We start from the raw sequence: 19,403 nt of genomic DNA, 5'->3' as shown, positions 1-19,403 counted from the left end.
AAGGGATAACAAAATGATTTCCTTTCCAAGTGTGCTGATCAAGGCTTCCAAGACTCCAGTGTGTCAGTTGTGCACGTAGTGGGATGCAGAATTAAGCCTGATGAATGGTGGCTGCTTTCCACGCCCCAAGATGCATCTCTCTAATGATGCTAATATTTCATGCTTAAGAAATAGTTGGCATCTTTCCTCCCACCCTGCTACCTTTTCAGCGTGTTGGGGTATGCCAGGTCTGTTGCTCAACAGCACAGTTTAGTTCATGAGACAGGTCTGACATATTCAGTGGGAAAAGAGAGCCCTTTGCAGGGTGTTCCCCATTGGGCAAGGCTGAATATTTAACCAAGAATACAAAATGGAATGAAGTGGGATCTTTGGGGGGAGGGTTACTGCTATTGAAGGTTATCCCACAATGCCCATTCCACCTTCTGTTGGTGGTTGGAGATAAAGGGTTTCATTGTGAAGAATCCAGCTTATTAGTGGGGTCTGGTGTGGCAGCCCACGTGGCTCTGAGCTAGTCTGGAAAACTCTCGTGGAACAAGATCAGCTCAGCAACATCAGCGCATGTTGCAGTCCTCAGAGTGAGAGTGTTTGCCTTTCTCTGCTTATCAAAAGTGCAGATGTGTTTGTGAGAGAAGGGCAATTCTCTTTTTCTGAACCCGTTCGCTGTGCAGAAGGGTCCGTAAACCTTTCTAGCTACCAAGAAGTCAAATGAAAGCGTAGCTACTGAATGGTTCTACAGCAGGGGTGCCCTCTCAATGCGGCCCTCAGGGAGCCCCCAGTCTCCAATGAGCCTCTGGCCCGCCAGAGATTTGTTGGAGCCCACACTGGCCTGACGCAACTGCTCTCAGCATGAGGGCGACTGTTTGACCTCTCGCATTAGCTGTGGGATGAGGGCTTCCTCCACTGCTTGCTGTTTCACGTCTGTGATGCAGTAGTGGCAGCAAAGGAAAGGCCTTTTATAGACCATGAGCGATTGCAAGACCTTCATTTGTTCATATAAGTTCGTCTTTAATATATTCATTTATGTAAACTTATGTAAATTTATTCAAACTTTAAATGTAAATTAATTCTTTTTTTTCCCCGGCCCCTGACACAGTATCAGAGAGACAGTGTGGCCCTCCTGTCAAAAACTTTGGACACCCCTGTTCTGCAGTAACGCTGTCCAAAATGCTGCTGTCTGGAGCCCATGTTCTGTTTTTTCTATATTGAAATTGTTTCCTCCAAAACTGCAAAATTGTTGCCTTCCTAATGTCTCTCTGTTTTTTTTGTAGACTCCGGCATCAAGCCCATAAAGAGCTCTATGCCTACAAACAGGTATGCCCACTTCACTTTTGCTCTCTAGGATTGGTTCTCAAAGTTTGAATTTCAGGGGTCCAGGTAGACCCAGGCAGGACCCTGCAGTCTGTGGCCTGCTTCACAGTTACAAAGGAGTCCCAGCTTCAGTCGCTTTTTAAAAGACGGTGTTACCCTGGTCTCTCATTAACCTGGTGGGAAGGCTCCCCCCTCCACCTGGGACTTTGAAGAGCTGCCATCAGTTAGGGTAGACAACCCCAACCCAGGTGAGAGACCAAAGATGGGGCTCCGGATAAGGGCGTTCCACGGAGTGGGCCTCTTGCTTGAGCAATGGGGTTTCTTTGTTTTTGTGGTCCATGACTTTTACACAGCCAAAAACACCTAGTGGCCTTGCCTTTCTGCTCTGCCTCTGTTGCAGAGTCCCATGGAAGCTGTTTGATGCATGAAGCATCTGTTTGTTTTCATAAACCAAAATACCACTTTTGGGCATGCAGCTCAGCACCTCTTAGCATTTCTAGCTCTGGGGATGGGGGCCCACTCTTGCAGCCTGCAGCCGTTTTTAAACTTCTGTGGCCGAGGCTTTTGAGCAAAGGAGCAAGATCTGGTTTCCATGGGCTGTGTATATTTTTTGTAGACTAAACTGTGTTGATGTGTCCATTTTCAGCAGTGATACAATCCCAATATTGCTAATATGTGCTTCTTTCCTTGCAGGTTATTCTAAAGGAAAAGGTCAAAGAACTCAACCTGCATGAGGTAAGGGGGCCTCTCCCACCCCTGTTGCAGATGTAGAGTTTGCAAGCAAGCTGCCTGTGCAGCTGTGTCATTAAGAGACAAGTTCGTGTGCAGCGCTTTTCAGAAATGGCCATGTGTATGCACTGGTGGTCCTGGCCTCCTGGAGGCAGTGCATAAAAAAGCCTTGCCCTGACTAGAAATAATTGTGGTGACATCATCAGATGACTGCAATTACTTCCAGTATTATCACTGATCTGAAGGTTGCCCCCTGTTTAAAGGGGAAGAAGGGGGCAGCCCTCAGAACTGTACAGTCTGGAACCACGCTGATAGTGGCTGTGATCTCACGGCCACTATCGGCACAATTCTGCGCCCATCTGAGGGCCATCCGCTACTTTCCCTTTAAAAAGGGGGGAGGAAGGGAGATGCAGTCAGATCGGTGTGGAATTGCTTTGGGGGAGGAAAAAACCAGATGGCGGGGAGAGTGGCTAGCTATACCTCCCCCCTCCCCATGTGCTGCCAGGGGCATTTGAAACTGTTGACCCCCTCCCCCAGTTACACCAGTGTGTGTATGCAGCTTTGGTGGAAAACTGCCCAGCAGGATTAGGTCTAGATGCTCTTTCCTTAGCACTGAAACTTACTTGTTTCACTGATCAAGTCAGGTTCACTTGGCTTCGAAGTGGGGCGAAGCATAATTCGCCTTATAGTCTATGGCAGTCTAAATAAACTGAGAAAGTTCAGTGAACTAACTCTTTAATTTATAAGCTATGTTTATTTCTTTAAAAAAAAAAAAATTTATGTCCCACCTTTCCCCTTCCAATCAGTTACAAAAGTCTACTAACTAGATTGTAAAGAGTGCCATAAAATACAATAAATGTGGTTCGGTATCACAACAAAAACAATCGACAAAAAAGACCATTTAGAAATGGGCAATGTCAGAATGCCAGATGCAAGGGAGGGCACCAGGATGAGGTCTCTTGTTATCTGGTGCGCTCCCTGGGGCATTTGGTGGGCCGCTGTGAGATACAGGAAGCTGGACTAGATGGGCCTATGGCCTGATCCAGTGGGGCTGTTCTTATGTTCTTAACTACAACTCCCAGGAGGCCTTGCAGGTCTCTTGTTATCAGGTGTGCTCCCTGGGGCATTTGGTGGGCCGCTGTGAGATACAGGAAGCTGGACTAGATGGGCCTATGGCCTGATCCAGTGGGGCTGTTCTTATGTTCTTAACTACAATTCCCAGGAGGCCTTGCAGGTCTCTTGTTATCTGGTGTGCTCCATGGGGCATTTGGTGGGCCGCTGTGAGATACAGGAAGCTGGACTAGATGGGCCTATGGCCTGATCCAGTGGGGCTGTTCTTATGTTCTTAACTACAATTCCCAGGAGGCCTTGCAGGTCTCTTGTTATCTGGTGTGCTCCCCGGGGCATTTGGTGGGCCGCTGTGAGATACAGGAAGCTGGACTAGATGGGCCTAAGGCCTGATCCAGTGGGGCTGTTCTTATGTTCTTAACTACAATTCCCAGGAGGCCTTGCAGGTCTCTTGTTATCTGGTGTGCTCCCTGGGGCATTTGGTGTGCTCCTGTGAGATACAGGAAGCTGGACTAGATGGGCCTGTGGCCTGATCCAGTGGGGCTGTTCTTATGTTCTTAACTACAATTCCCAGGAGGCCTTGCAGGTCTCTTGTTATCTGGTGTGCTCCCTGGGGCATTTGGTGGGTCACTGTGAGATACAGGAAGCGGGGCTGTTCTGATGTTCTTAACTACAATTCCCAGGAAGCCTTGCAGGTCTCTTGTTGTCTGGTGTGCTCCCTGGGGCATTTGGTGGGCCGCTGTGAGATACAGGAAGCTGGACTAGATGGGCCTTTGGCCTGATCCAGTGGGGCTGTTCTTATGTTCTTATGACCAGCACCAACCAAGCCACCCAAAAACAATAAAAAGAGCGATATTACCAGTAGCATAGGATAGGGATGGGCAAGAACAGTAGCATAGCTACAAGGGGGTGGCGCAGTAAGTATTGCAGGCGCTGCAACACACCATGGAAGTGGCCCCTCCCACTTGCAGTCGGAACCATTCTGTGTTGCCGTCACTGGCTCCAACAGCAAATAGGTGGGGCCACTTACACGGTGTGTTGCGGCACCTGCAGTACTTCCTGCACCACCACCCCTGTAGCTATGCTACTGGCCAAGAGGTTTTTCAGAGGAGAAGGTAGTTCACAGGTGGACTTGCTCCCTTTTGCCTCCGGTCCAACAGAGCAGGCTGGGTTTCAAGGAGATAGGAAGCGTGAATGCACCTTGGGGAGCCCTGCCTCCTGTGAACCACCTCCACTTCCCATTGAAGTTGTTGTCCATCTCCATCTCCAGTCTTTCCTCCTTGCTATGGAATTTCAATGGCCTTCTTCTCAGCCAAGTTGGAGGTTGTCCAAGTTGTAACTCATCCTCCCCGCTCTGCTTTTGGCAGAGGATTGGACAGCTGTATCCCACAAGCTCTCCGTGGTATTCGGGGAACCTACAGGCTCACCACACAAGCGTAGAATCTCATCTTTTAAATTACAGGGATTGGGTCAGCTGTAGCCAGGCTGGAACATGTGATGTATCTATGTAACCGATTTACTCTGCCTTATAGTCTGAAGCTAAGCAGGGTCAGCGCTGGTTAGTACTTGGATGGGAGACCGCCTGGGAATACCGGGTGCGGTAGGCTTATACCACAGTCTTTCGAGACTGAAGGTTGCCAACCAACCAGTGAACCCTGGGAACTGTATTTCAAAATGGGGCTGGTCTTTCTTTCTCAGTTCCCTCACCAAACTCCAATTCCCAGAATTCAGTGGAAGAAACCCCAGGCTAGAATAAAATCTAAGCAAGTTCAGCTATCCCCCACAAAGACATTAAACTCATCTAAGGATCACTGTCGTGTCACTTGAGCCGCGAACTTCCCTTGCAAAGCATTAAGCACCTTCTCAAATGCAACATATAAGGCACATTTTGTTTTCCATCTGAAGAATGCAGTGAAATCTGAAAGCTTGCCCTCTCCACCAGCAGGCATTGACCCAAGGACATATTAACTGGCTCACCTTGCTTTTGGCCTGTTGCCTAGCTCAGTAAGGAAGTCCTTAGCTCTGAGGATCTGCAGAGTTGAGCGTGGCTTCCTTTGGCAAGGTGGAGAGCAGAGTCAAACCCATTGTTATGGCGATGCCAGTGTGCCAGGATGGCTCCAAATTTAAACTTTCGAACATCGGAGAGGCGGGCAAGGCCCTGGTGGCAGAAGCATGGAACCCGGTACTTGCAGCAGCGCAAACCTGACACCATTATCCCACTGCTCTGGAATACAGGAGGGGAAAAGTTGGTTATGCAACTGGGCTCTGGCTGCCCTTGCCAACAGTCACAGGGATGGCGAGGTTATTTATACACGCTATAAATCCTTCCACAGGGTGGAGAAACACAGAGAGGCCCGGAGGTCTCAGCAAAGACTGCAGAGGAGTTATAGCTTTCTCAGAGAATTGGCTCTGTCTGGGCACATTTGATCGGCACTTATGAGAGACAGAGCTGTTTGGGAACCATGAGTTGCAGACTAGGTTCTGAGGATCTTGTGTTCATTATCTGTGTGGGTGCTGTAGTGCCAAGTTCCCTCCAACTGCCTGGGCAGATAATACATATGCCCTTGAATACACACACACATATCCCTCTTACTAATGAGTGTGGGGCACAATCCCCAGGGACATTCTCATTGAAACAACGGGTAATGCACAGGTAAACTTGTTGCCTATGGAAGCATCCTTTCTGGGGCTTATAGCAGCTTCGTAGGATGTGATTTTCTCTGGGACCACATTGCAGCTGGTATGGGTTGTATTCCCGCCCCCCGCCAACTGACCTGATCTCTCATAGAGACATGTCCCATGCACTGTTTAGCTTTTGGACCCTTGGCTAACTTGAAAAAGACACACTGACCTGAAATCCTGATAAAGAAAAAGCAGGAAAAGCCCTTAAACTCCTCCCCATCACCCTCAAAATTCTACCACCGCAACCCCTCACTTTTTCCAGCTAAGTGAGTTCTCCAGATTGACCTACAGGCTCACAAGAAACGTTGCAATTGGGGCCAGGTGGTTGTTGTGCTACGACAGCGGGTCTGAGATCCTGAGACCCCAAACGTCAGCCTCTTTCCCTGATAAAAACAAGTGCTGAAAGCATTCTTAGCTGTAACAGTAGGCCTGACAGCATAAACAGAGGGGTTTTGCGCTGGGAGATGCTTTTTGCAAGGTTTCTGCCCTACCATGGAAGTGTTGGTGGCGGAACCGCTTAATGGCCCCCTTTTGAAAACCAGGCTGAATGGCCGGGGCCTTCTGTTTTGCGGGGCCCGTTTCCATAGAAGGCAGCGGGTGTCCTTGGTGCATTTCTCCAAGCCTGAGTTCAGCTGTGCTTACTGATCAGTGCAGCTTGAAAGAGCCGGCTAGTGGGAGATCCAAGGCTCTGTTGCCAGAGGTGGTGAGTGGTTTTGTTCTCCTGGCACAGGCCAGTGGCCCTTGCTTGATTTGTTTGTTGGCCTGGGTTTCTAAAGACCAGTTTCACGGCCAGCCCAAGTCCTCCTGGCGCCTAGGGTGGCGTGCCAAGTGTAGCCCTCGGTCCTCCTGGTGATATGCCAGCAGCAGCTCTTGCTCTCTAGATGGGAGAAGGAGGACAGAGAGGAATATGTAGGACAGGAGAATTCTGAGTTAGGGCACCTGATACTCTGCCTGTCTCCATACTTCCTCTTCTGCCCCTTCCCGCCTCGTCTTTTTCTAATCCAGAGAGAGGGAGAAGCAGCAGCAGCCGTGGCAGCAAGTGGGCAGATAGAGAGATGAATGCCTCCATCCATCTGCCGCCTGAAGCAACTGCCTCATTTGGCCTCATAGATGGGCCAGCCTTGGCCAGTTTGCACAGCCTCCTGCTTCGCTTCAGTATTCAAACACTCTATAGGGCTATTCACACATTACATTGTATACGTGCTAATGTGTATAGTTGAATTTGTTTCCACATGTGCGTCACTCTACGTGTGCTCGATTTAAAAGTCAGCATGGGAACTGGACCCCTTGAATAAAAGAGCGTATTGATTGTTGGCACTGCTGTTTGCAGGCTGAACATCACATGTGAATAGCTAGCAGGCACTGATTAAAAATCACATGCGACTTTACACAGGCCTTGTGCATATACAGCATTAAAACCGATGGTATATTTTAAGACGGGCGACCCAGCAGAAATGTTTGCTGATAGGCTGGATCTAGAGGGACACTGTGCAGCCCCCTTACAGAAGCTGAGGACGTGTGAGCCTGCTCAGTGCCTGGACTGGAGATTCCCTGAGAGTCCCTTGTATGCTGCCCTGACAGTTGGTGGAATAAAGGCAGGAAATGAATGAAATACAGACATCTACCATGCAGACTGCTGAGCCAGAATCCCCACCACGCCTTGTCTTTTAAAGGTGGCTTTCCAGCCATGGAAAATGACTAATGTCCTTGTAGATCTGCTGGCATCTCAGGTGTGGGGGGCTGGCGTGCAGATTCTACCCTACTGGGTGTGCTTTAGGACCTGAAGTCATCTTAGGAACTGCTTCCACTGAAGACCTGCCAGGGAAGGTTGGCTAAACTGTGCAAAATGTTTCTGTGTGTGTGTCTAGATTTTTGTTCCTGTCTGTTTTTTTCAGATCTGTGCTGTGTGTTTGGAGGAATTCAAGCCCAAAGATGAGCTGGGAATCTGTCCCTGCAAACATGCCTTCCACAGAAAGTAAGTGCCAACTGTGGGGCTGCCTCTGGCCTCCCTAGGGGACCCTGTGCAGTTATCAGCCTGCCGGCTACAAAGAAGTGACAAAGCAGGTGGGGCAGAGGGGGCTTGGCTGGGAAGCTGCTGGCTCCTGGTTTTCCTGGACTCTTTGCACCCACAGCTGGGGGCTGAAGGCCGTGGGGGCTGCAGGGAGAAGCTGGCCAGTAGCAATTCAGGGAGTGGGTCATGGACAGCTGTTGAATGCAGCTCCTGCCTCCCAGTGCCCTCTTCCTCTTCAGACAGCTTCGCTAGCTGCCTGGGTGCCAACGTATAAGCTCTGCCTCCCTCCCCCCAAGTTGGCTCTGCCCCGGACCTCCCCCTCTTCCTGCCTTCTCCTGTGTCGACAGTGGGTGTGGACTCTCAGCATGGCAACTGGCTGCCAGGTACCTTGCAGGGGATTTAGGTAGCTCTCATGGCTCTGAGCTGTTGCTAGACCTGCCCTCCATGACCAGCAATAGCCATGAGCCCCAGGAGCTCCGTGCTCTTTCTAAAGGGCCTCTGGCAACCAGCCGCAAAGCCCCCAGGGGCTGTGCCTTCCCACAGCTATGGTGCTCCCAGATGTAGCCGCTTGTAGGCCCAAACTTGGATCCTGGCCTGTTTTCCTGGGGCTGTGTTCTTGTTGCTGTCACCTCAGCCTCCTTATACTTAGTCAGACCACTGATCCAGACCAGCAGTTCCTCTGCATTTCTGCTGAGGCTTGTCTTAGACCTGCCTGGGGATGTTCCTTGGGACTGAGCTGGAGCCCTTCCTCGGGTCTCCTGCTGCCAATGCCTGTCTTGGCCCCCAGATTTCTGTCTTTCTGCTGGCTGCTCCCGCCGTCAGGTTTCTTCCTGAGCCGTCTCAATGAGATTGCGCTGCTTTTGTCCCCTTCCGTAGGTGCCTCATCAAGTGGCTGGAGGTGCGGAAAGTGTGCCCCCTCTGCAACATGCCTGTCCTCCAGCTGGCCCAGCTGCACAGCAAGCAGGACCACCACGGGCCCTCGCAGGAGCCTCTCCCTGGGGCAGCCAACATCGTATAGTTGCCCGCAAGTCGTGTGCTTCCCCGATACGACCCGTAGCCTGATGGACCCGGGCAGAGATTTGTCGAGCTCCGAATTTGCTGCTTCTGGCCTCGGAGCATCTGCCAGGGTTCCCTACGTCACGTGAAGAGTCCCCGAAATACGCAAGGAGGAGGAGGTGGCGGCAGCTTCGGTGCTCAGGCTGTGGGAGCATCCGCGGTGCCACCAGTGCAACGAGAATGCAAAATGGCGCATTGATGGGTTTGGCTGCTTGTCTTCATTTTTGTATGAGCACTTTACAAGGGACGTGTGTCGATCAGGTGCCTCCCTGTCTTTTGACTCGACGTGGGTGAATTGAGCACTTCTGGAGGGACGGAGCAGAGGAGGGGTGGGTGCGTCTTCGCCTCTGGTCATGGAGGGGCTCTTTCTCGTGCTCTTTGGGATAACTGTGCCCTCAGCTCCACTCCCCGTGGTTACCTCGTACCGCATTGCCTGTGGCACTCACTCTCTTGCAAGCTCTGTGTAGGACCAGCAATATTATTCTGTGAGTGTGACGCAGGACCAGCAAAGAAGTGGCAGAGCAGAATGCTGAGATCTGGTGGCTTCCTAGCTAAAAACCCTCTTCGGTCTTCTAGTGACGTTTTGGTGAGAGTAGACGCCATAAAATTCCGGCCGATCCTGGCTGGGTTTCTAAAAACCATTGCTCTTTTAAGGCTGGAGATGAATGGTGTGTTGATTGTTTCATCAGAATGCAGAAGACCGTTCAGATGATGGTGAACAAGTTTTGCACAGTTATGTGCTGTTTCTAAAACTTGCAAGCCCCGTTTGGTCAGGAGTGACAGCGAGAGGAAGGATGCGTCCATATGGCTGCTCCCTCTCCATCTGCTGCCAGCTATCTGAAGACCATTTATTTGCAACCTCTGATGTTCCGCTGGTTTCCAAAAATGTGCAGGGGGCTTGAGTTTGCCCCGTTCCCTCACAGTTTGATCCTTTATGATCTTAAGCCAGAGGAGACTGCCCAACGGCATTCATCGTTGTTGCAACTTCCTGGTTGCTTCTCTGTTTGCCAGCTGGCCAGTGGAGTTGAGTGCTGGGCATTCAAAAGGGCTATTACTGGATAAACCATTTCATCTCTTGAGCAACTGGAACCCACTAGGCTGCCCTTGGGTCTTACCAAGACTTTTTGTTTCACTGTGGGATATTTCCGTCCTCGAGCTGGTGTGGGTTCCTTCCCTTGTAGGCTTTTGTGAAGCAATTTGCCACTTCCAGGTTCTTGTTCACATTGCTACCAAAATACAACCCAGATGTATTTTGATAGAAGTGGCAGTCCATGGCAGTCTACTATAGTGGCAGTCCACTATAGTAAGATCAAGTTTCAGGATAGCTTCGCTTTCAGAATAACAGCATATAGCCCTTTTGGGTTGCAACTGAAAGCTTGGGCATGTGAGCAAGAGCTCTCCAAAGGCTTGTGTAAACAACACAACAGCAGCCCTACAGGGCTCTTGGGAGAAGGTGTGCTCTGATGCTAGGACCTGGGAATTTGGACTAATTGCATTAAATTGCGCATACCGTGGCCCTGAAATTTGAAATCATGACAGTTTTATAGAGGCAAATGCCAGCTGCGGTGATGGAATCTGGACAAGCAAACATGAATCCTTGTAGACCATTCAATTTTTCCAACCAACTTTTCGTTAGACATCTGAAAGGCTAGCCTGGCAAATGCAGGGAGTGCATTGGACTGAGGCCATGTTTCCATTCTTGGCTGAATCATCACCCTTGTGGGTTAAGCATATTGAGCAGCCGTGGCTGCCCAAATATTCTGGTGCTCTCTGTGTCTCAGCACTGTTGGCACAAGGTTGTTAAGGGCACTGGTGCCCCAATAGCATATTGGGCACTGGTACTGAGAGTTCTGGGATTGGCCTGGCCAGTTGTGGGCTCTTAACCAACGCCCAACCGCGATGCCACCCCTGTGTCTAGCAGCAGACTGGAATCCAGTTTGTCTTTCTCAAGTATTTGGCTTCCTGACAATACCAACTTGTATTGTAAAAATTCAAGTTTCTAGTCCTTATTGGTGCTGGGGAAAAAACTGCTGGGGAATCTGTGGTTAAGTTTGAACTGCATATTGTCATTTCAGCACATTCAAAGAGACAGAAGCCGCACCACCACTTTGATCTCCCTTATGCAGATGCTTTTAAAAAAAATAAAATTATATGTCAGTGGCTGAGGTTAGTTCAAAGGATACAAGGCAAGGAATTTTTTTTTCCCCAGTATTACATTGTACTGCATCAGTTTTTCTAACAATGGCACTGACTGTTCTTCCCAGCCATTCTAGACTAGGATAAGTTTCCAATGGCCGATTGAGAATGCGGCAGGCATTTCAGTAGTGGCAGCTGCCTCTGACAGTCGCAGGCCATTCAGGCTCCGTCTGATCTCTTCTCTTCTCCTCTCCCCCACCCGTCGCCAGCACCTTCTCTCTCCACGATCTTCTTGTAAATAGTGCCAGACTCTCCTGAGTGTTTATGAATCCCAGGAAACCCTCCTGGCCTCGTAGACACGTTTGTACACTCAAATAATTAAAATTCTGCAGCAGAATATTTTTTTAAGAGACAAACAAGACGTTTGGGTTTTTATTTTGTAAGCTATATTTTTGTATATTTAATTGCTGTTTTAAAATTCTAATGCATCTTTTTTTGCTAATCACACTATTCTTGAATGCAGGGAGGGGAGGGAGGAGAACGTTTGCATGTGATTTGACTTGAAATGTAAATAAAGGCAGATTTTGGAAGTAACAGCTCTGTGACTCCTGTTACTAATTTATGTATCTGTTTGCAAAGTCAAAGCCTGCTAGGGATCATCTTATTATGGTTGTGGAGAGACATGAGGGGTCAACGTGCAGTGCATGGAGATTGTCACAGAAATATTATGTTAGTCAATTTACTCCCAAAATGGGGGGGATGGACTTAAGGGAGGGTGGAAAAAGCAGGAGAGACCCAGTAAACAAGCTGCTAATTTTGCCCCTAAGAACTCAGGCTCCTGTGAGCCACTCTGGCTCTAACTCTGCTGTTGAGACATAGGGCACAATCCTAACCAGGTCCTATTTTATTCAATGGGGCTTATTCCCAGGAAAATGTGGTTAGGATTGCAGCCTTAGTGGCATATCTGCAAAAATTCTTATTAACACTATTTATATCCTAATTGAGCAGAAGTCCAAACAATGGGGGTGGATTCTGGACTGGATGGTGCTTTTGGTGGGAAGGGGTGTGGCAGAAGAGGGTTGCATGCGTAGATGTGACTGCTGTGAATAGGGACGGGTGTCAGAGAGGAAAGGCACTGCCTTCAAACCAAGATTGCGTCCTTCACTTATCTACCAGGTTGCTACAGTTTAACGGACTTTGGAAACAACAGACATTTTCTGCTTCACTTAAAGCTGGTCCTATAGGTTTTGTGCTTGCAGGTTTTGTACTGACTTAAATGTGTTTGGATTCACCTGACTTGCAGCATCAAAGGACACCCTTTCCCTCTGCTCGTCTCTTAAATCCAGGGTTCACGGTAGCAATATTCTCACCGCGTCCTGTTCCATTTCCCTGGCCAAGGAATGTGGGATGAGCTCCCCAAGGCCACTGAATGCATCTCTGAGCTGAGCTGCCAGGCACAAGTGCAGATATCAGCCTTCCGCTCATCTGGCTTCCCCAGGAGCCATTTCCCAAATGGCTTGCAGCACATAATTGAATACTGAAGTGCGCTGCTTTTGCTGTGTGTAAAGAGAGGCTTCGCTCCCTGGGGCATTTGGTGGGCCACTGTGAGATACAGGAATCTGGACTAGATGGGCCTGTGGCCTGATCCAGTGGGGCTGTTCTTATGTTCTTAACTACAATTCCCAGGAAGCCTTGCAGGTCTCTTGTTATCTGATGTGCTCCCTGAGGCATTTGGTGGGCCGCTGTGAGATACAGGAATTTGGACTAGATGGGCCCATGGCCTGCTCCAGTGGGGCTGTTCTTATGTTGGCTTGTAATGGTTGTATGGCAGGCAACCATCTGGCAGGTGAAGCTTTCTTGCTGACACTTTGTTTCAGTCACATTTGCCTCTTAGTTGTTTTGCATTAAGATTTATATTCCACCTTCTGGCTCTGCTCTTTCTGACAGAGCAAAATCAAAAGCAATGGAGAGGGGAGATGTGCTTGAGTGACCAGGGACCTGTTCTTCTGCATTAGAGGAACACCTGGGGGGAGAGAGAGAGAGAGACTTGCATGCCAAAGTACACACAACAAAAAGGGTCAAAACCACAGTGGGGGGGGGATTTTGGGGTCTTTAGTACTTTGGCTTGATTGTATTGTTCCCCACCCCACCCCCACCATGTGCAGTTTTAATTAGAACAACAGCTTCTGTTTTCATTTGTTTTTTTCGAAATGCTTTTGATTTTTCAAGTTGCAAAACCTAAGGATAAAAACTAGAACCCAAAAGGAGAGAATACGTGTTCTGATATGTTTTCTAAAGTCACCGTTGTCCTGCAGCTGAAGACGTACAATCACAGTATTTAGTGCTAACCGAGGAGGAGGTGCAAGAGCTCCAGCAGAACAGCCTTCCCCTGCGCCAATGGCTGGCTGTGCTATGCAGACATTTTCATTCACAAATGATAAACAAGGATACCAGACGTGAAGGAACACAGCTGGCTTGCCCTGACTTACCAAATGGAAGGGAGCTTTTCAGCCAGACCTACCCACCAGGCCCAGTTCAGGTCTGTACCAAGAACTGAATGACAAGGAGGCATTTTTTTATCCTCGTGCAATGCTACTACTAGACAAGAAGCTGACAATTTTAAAAAAAACACAACCAACTCTTTGTGTGGAGCAGGGGTGCCCAAACCCCGGCCCTGGGGCCACTTGTGGCCCTCAAGGCCTCTCTATGCGGCCCGCAGGGAGCCCCTAGTCTCCAATGAGCCTCTGGCCCTCCAGAGATTTGTTGCAGCCCACACTGGCCCAACACAACTGCTCTCAGTGTGAGGGCAACTGTTTGGCCTCTTGAGTGAGCTGTGGGATGAGGGCTCCCTCCACTGCTTGTTGTTTCATGTCTGTGATGCAGTAGCAGCAGCAAAGGAAAGGCCAGCCTTGCTTTGTGCAAGGCCTTTTATAGGCCTTGAGCTATTGCAAGACCTTCATTCATTCATATAAGCTCATCTTTAACATATTCATTTATGTAAATTTATTCAAATTTGAAATGTAAATTAATTCGGCCCCCGATACAGTGTCAGAGAGATGATGTGGCCCTCCTGCCAAAAACTTTGGACACCCCTGGTGTGGAGTATCGTATGTTTAGGATCCAGTGGCATAGCTAGAGGGGGTGCAAGGCACTAAGTTTTGCAGGGAGCCTCACCGCAGTGTGCAAGCCGCCCCTCCCCCTTGGAGCCATTCCAGGTGGTGGGAGCAAAATGGAGGCATTCACCAGAGCGTATGTGGAGACACAAACAGGTGGAAGAGATCCTGAAGGGATCCTTAAGATACCTGGATCCGAACCGTTGGCCACACCCGAGGTCACAACTCTGAATTTGGAAACAATTTGGCAGCCAATGCAATTTGCGAAGAAGAGGGGGTCCCTGATTGCCCAAGCAGTCCCAGTTTTCAGCTTGGCTGATGCCGTTTGTACCTGCTGGCTGACCAAATGCTCTTCCTGGGCAGCCCACCCACAGCATGTCACAGCAGTCCAACAGGAAGATGCCCTGCTCTGCAAGGGGTGCAGCAAACGCTTCCAACCAACATCTGTCCAGTGAGCGTTGAAAACAAAACAGTCCTTGGGTGTGGGCAGCAGGTGAGTAAACGGTTCTGTACCAGGTGCATTGCTTGCCGGGCAAGGTACAAACAGCCGGCCTGTACCTGGGGAACTGTCCAAAAGAATCAAGGTGTGAAATGTTGGTGTGGTTCATGCAGTTGTTCAAGAAGAGGTTAAATAAAGATATGCAAGCAGTTGATGTGCTGAATCTGTCCAGATCTGGTTTGCGAGGAGACCCTGGAAGGCAATAGGGGACGCTTTGCAACTGCTCTCGTCTGTCAGTCCTGCAGAAGTGAAGGGAAATTACATGCCCAGCAATAATGCATTACAGTGACCATCAGTGTCTTCCACCCCTTCCTTCCCTGCTACCCAGAGAGTTGGGGGGGGGAGTCCAGCATGTAGCTGGCAACCTTTTGTATCAACAAGGCCAATTTCCAGGCATGCTGGCTTTAAAAGCAGCAGGTGGTCAGCCAGATATGAAGACACAAAGCCTGGGATTCGCCTTGCCTCGTGTCTGTTCCTCATGTGAGTTGTTGCACGCCACTGGTTGCCAGCTGGTGACAGGCTTTTATTGCATGAGGGACTAAAATGAGTGTGTGGCCACAAAAGGTGTGTCTTGTGGTGGCCACTGGGGCAGCCTAATCGTTGACCAAACTGGACTGTAAACACAGGTGGTTCTCACGTTTCCCAGGCAACCCTTTTAATAAGCCAAAAGCAGCTTCTAGAGCAGTGATCTGTGTGCCGCGGCACACTGGTGTGTCATGAAAGGCCCGCAGGTGTGCTGCGGGAGTCTGGAGCACAGTGGTTGAAAAATCACTAAAAACTCTTCTGGGTCTTGCAGCTCTGTTGGAGGGCGACTGTTTGTAGTAACAAATTGGCTGTCTCTCTTTCTCCGCTGGCAATTTCACGTAAACGTGGCAGACATGATTGAACCCTACAGCCCACTGTAGACAAAAAGCCACAATGTCAAGCAGGAGTCCCCCAATATCTCCTTTTTTAAAAACTGTCATTCTCCATCTACTTGGAGGGGCAGGAGGATGGAACAACACATAAGGCTTGGCGTGTGGCAGGTGTGTTCCTAGTCATATTCTTTTTTATTTGTTTGTCTTTGGAATGAGCAGAAATCTTATCAGTGAAACATATTCCTGCCATAAAGCTTCCCAGAACCGAAGGCTGACTCTCTCTCTCTCTCCTCCCCCCCCTTTTTCAGGGAGAATCTACTGGACCACCTGGAGTCGGCCAGCTGTATATTGGGGAAGCTCGCACCAACCCTCAAGGCAGTGGTGTAGCTAGCAGGGGTGCAAAACACTAAGTCTTGTAGGCGCCTGAATGCACCATGCAAGCTTCCCCTCCCCTTCCCCTCCAGATGCCTCTATTTAGCTCCCACCACCTGGAATGGCTCTGCAAGGGAGAGGAGCCACTTGCAAAACAGCCTGCAAAACTTAGTGCTTTGCACCTCCTCTAGTTATACCACTGCCTAAGGTAGAGCATGCCATAGGCTGCACACTTATGCCTGCTGGCACACTGGGGGGGATTGATGCACATGCTAGCAGTTGCTAGACAACTACACGAGACCTACAAAGTTGATAAATGTGGTACTGTGGCAAGCATGCAGCACACAGACCCCTCTAAATATTCCATAGGGGGGTCTCCACCTTTTTAAGCAATTCTTCTAACATCAGCTGAAATGAAGCGAGGCTGCAATCCTAAACACACTTTCCTGGGAGTAAGCCCCCAGGTACACTTACTTTTTTTAAATGTGACTTACTTCTGAGTAGTCATGCATAGGATTGCACTGTGAAGCTTTTCCCCATCCCACTGGATGGGCACAATCCTGGCAAAATTCAGCAGAGTGAAATCTTCAATTCCCCTTCACTAAACCCCATGTGACATAGAAGAAGCCATACTGGCTTTGTGTATGTGTGTGTGAGAGAGAGAGACATGGTAACTATTGCAGATTTACAAATGGACTTGCAGCTAACCTGGATTCCCCATCTTGTCTATATGTTTTGGGGTTTTTTTTTTTCCCTTCCATCTTCTCCCTCATTTTCCATGACAACCCCACCACCAGCTTGCCTTCCTTTAAAATGATGTGGAAGGTTTATGCATCGCCACAACTTTAACAAAGTGTTTCAGGCTCAATTTAGGGGTAAAACAAAACCACAGATGTCCTCAGGCAGCCAGTACTGTGCTGCCCTCTAGTGACTGCCAGGGCTAAGAGCCATGTGGTAGCCATTGCATTCCAAAAGCATGACTTCACCTGGCTAGTCTTAAAGCAGGCTTCATACAGCATTTGGTTTTCTCTCTCTAGTAATGGTTAGCAATGCACCTAACAGTGCAGTGGGATAGTGAGACGGGGTGCAAAGCACTAAGTTTTGCAGGTGCCTGAATATGCCATGCAAGCGCCCCCTCCCCTTTGGAGCCATTCTGGGCTGTGGGAGAGAAATGGAGGTGAACACAGGATGGCGAATACCTCCATTTTGCTCCCACTTCCCAGAATGGCTCTGAATGGGAGGGAGAGCAGCTGCTTGCATGGCACAGATGCCTGCAAAACTTAGTGCTTTGCACCCCCCTCTAGCTATCATGTGAAACCCCCTCTAGTGTCATGTGAAACTCACAACACAGCAGTTGCTGTTTTACATCCACCATAGGTTGGCTGGAACTAACAGACCAGATACAAGTGGGATGGGAAGGAAAGAGGAAGACAAGCAAATTCAAACACTCGTGTTTCAGCAACAGTGCCATCTTAGCCATGTCTACACAGAAGTAAATTCCACAGGGCTCAATGAGACTTCCTCCCAAGAAAGTGTGATTGCAGCCGGTTATATAATTGTTCAATGAGAAGCTGGACTGGTCAGGGGGGCAGTTATGGGAGGGGCCAAATGGCAGGTGATGGGGGCAGAGGGACGCACTGCTGTTGAGCTATTTCTCAAGGCAAAACAGCATGGTGCATTAGGAGGCTGCCACAGCACAGCACATTTACGTGACACTAACGATAAATGGTACGGACAGAGCATGGCACATCTTAATAGCACCAGAGAAACTCACATGCCAGTTGCCTATAAATGAGAGTGGCTATGCTGGGCTTTCTTGCTCTTCGACTCTTCCTAGCAGAATCGCATCAGGGACAGCGACTCCCTTTGGACTCCGAGCTGCCATGAGACTTGCTAAGATGTGCTCCATGACCCGCTGTGTTGCCCCTGATCTTCCCAAGTAGCATTCTTTGCTTGGAATTCCACTCAGTTCTTCTCTCAATTTTCAAAGAGATCTTCTAGCTGTGTTTTTTTTATTCTGTTGTACACATTTGAATTTGTTGTTAAACATGGAATTTTAAATGTCTTCATTGCATTTCCTCTTTAGAAATGGTTTTGAATGAGCCTTGGGGGGGCAAAATATACAAAGCCCCTCGTCCTTTAGAAGCAGGTGCTCACCTCCACAGCCCATTCACCTTCTCTTTTCCAGTGGTCTGCCATCCCATCATTCTTGCCATCTGCTCTGTTAAGCAACTGTCCTACTTAAGCAATAATTACCATCTGTGAACAGGATGCACCATTCGCTAATGTCAATATCTGAGCAGGGACGCTTCTGTTTAAACACGTAAGTGCCTCTTGACCTACTTTTCATCCACTGTGAACACATCCCACCTCAAATGAAGGTCCCGGCTCCTTCTAAAAAGTATCCTTTTGGAACACACCCACATACACAAAATCCCTTTTCTTTCTTTGGCCAAGTGTATGGGAAACAGAACTTGTCTCCCAAACATTGCAGGGAGGACAAGCCACTTCTCTTCAGTCCACAGCACCACATTGGCCCTCCACAGTGGTTTGCAACCATATTACTGTTGCCCTGGGGTCTGAAGACACCACTGCATTCCGCCTTCTGCCCATTTCTTTAAAAGTTATAGAACTCCACTCTCTGGCTTTTGTTCCTCCCTGCCCAGTTGTGAATGTTTGTACTCTTTGTGTTTCAATGTTTTTATTACTAATATTATATTTTAATATTTTAATGTATTGTTAGCCACGTTGGATGCCTCTTTAGATGTAAAAGGTGGAACATAAATGTCATAAATAATACTACAACTGACAAATTGTTCACGTTGGTGTGTTAAATGAACACCACCTATACAGGGGGAGGCGTGGAATCTTTAGTACAACAAAAATGGGCCCACGGAAGTCATGGCCTGCAGTCTGTGCAAGAAATGCCCATCACGCTTTGCACATGCTCAACAGACTCTTGGGCTTTGCAGTGCTGGGCAGCCTGATCAAGGCACGGGGCTTATCAAGTACTTGTCAACAAAAGAAATGCCTGCCACAGCACTGAAGCAGGGCTCTGTGTTTTCCATGTATCAGAATGCTGTACCAAGGACAGACAGACCATGGAACCTGCCATACATTATGGGAACAAAGCACAGGCAGTTATACTTGCAAAATGCATTGTGTTAACCACAGGAAGAAGTGAAGAATGGCGCAAGGCACTGACACACCACAGCCTGACCACCAGAAGCCCAACATGGCAACACCTTTGTGATTTTACCAGGTCTTCTGTATGTATGCAGTTAAAAATCTGTTTTAATTTTCAAAAAGGAAAAGCTGAGCTCAAGATGCTGAATTCTGTGTGATGCACAGGCCGGAGTAGGAGACAATGCCCCTTTCCTTTCAGCCTATGTCGCCTGCCCTATTCTCAGTCCTTCCAGACTGTGGTTAGCGCCTGTATTCAACAAGGTACCGCAACTGAGATGAAGTGCTTGGCATTCTCAAAGAAAAGCAGCATTCTCTGCTGCTAGCAACTGGATGCTTTATGAGCGAAAACAGTAATTCAGGAGGTTATTTTTATCTCAGTGCTTGGA

At 48.8% G+C, this 19,403-nt stretch overlaps 1 protein-coding gene across 4 annotated transcripts in view; it reads left to right on the top strand.

Annotated features, from left to right (window-relative positions):
- RNF24 (ring finger protein 24) overlaps positions 1-11,584 on the top strand; it is a 62,753-nt gene extending 51,169 nt beyond the window's left edge. For all 4 annotated transcript variants that reach the window (XM_066632699.1, XM_066632701.1, XM_066632697.1 and 1 more), the window contains exons 3-6: positions 1,269-1,311; positions 2,002-2,043; positions 7,683-7,762; positions 8,675-11,584. In XM_066632699.1, the coding sequence (XP_066488796.1) occupies positions 1,269-1,311; positions 2,002-2,043; positions 7,683-7,762; positions 8,675-8,816 (307 nt within the window). In that variant the 3' untranslated portion in view covers positions 8,817-11,584. The remainder of the gene's footprint in view (positions 1-1,268; positions 1,312-2,001; positions 2,044-7,682; positions 7,763-8,674) is intronic.
- The last annotated feature ends 7,819 nt before the right edge of the window (positions 11,585-19,403 follow it).

This window comes from Tiliqua scincoides, chromosome 6 (assembly GCF_035046505.1).
Source record: "Tiliqua scincoides isolate rTilSci1 chromosome 6, rTilSci1.hap2, whole genome shotgun sequence".
Classification (NCBI taxonomy): domain Eukaryota; kingdom Metazoa; phylum Chordata; class Lepidosauria; order Squamata; family Scincidae; genus Tiliqua; species Tiliqua scincoides.
This window is presented reverse-complemented; position numbering and strand designations above follow the sequence as displayed.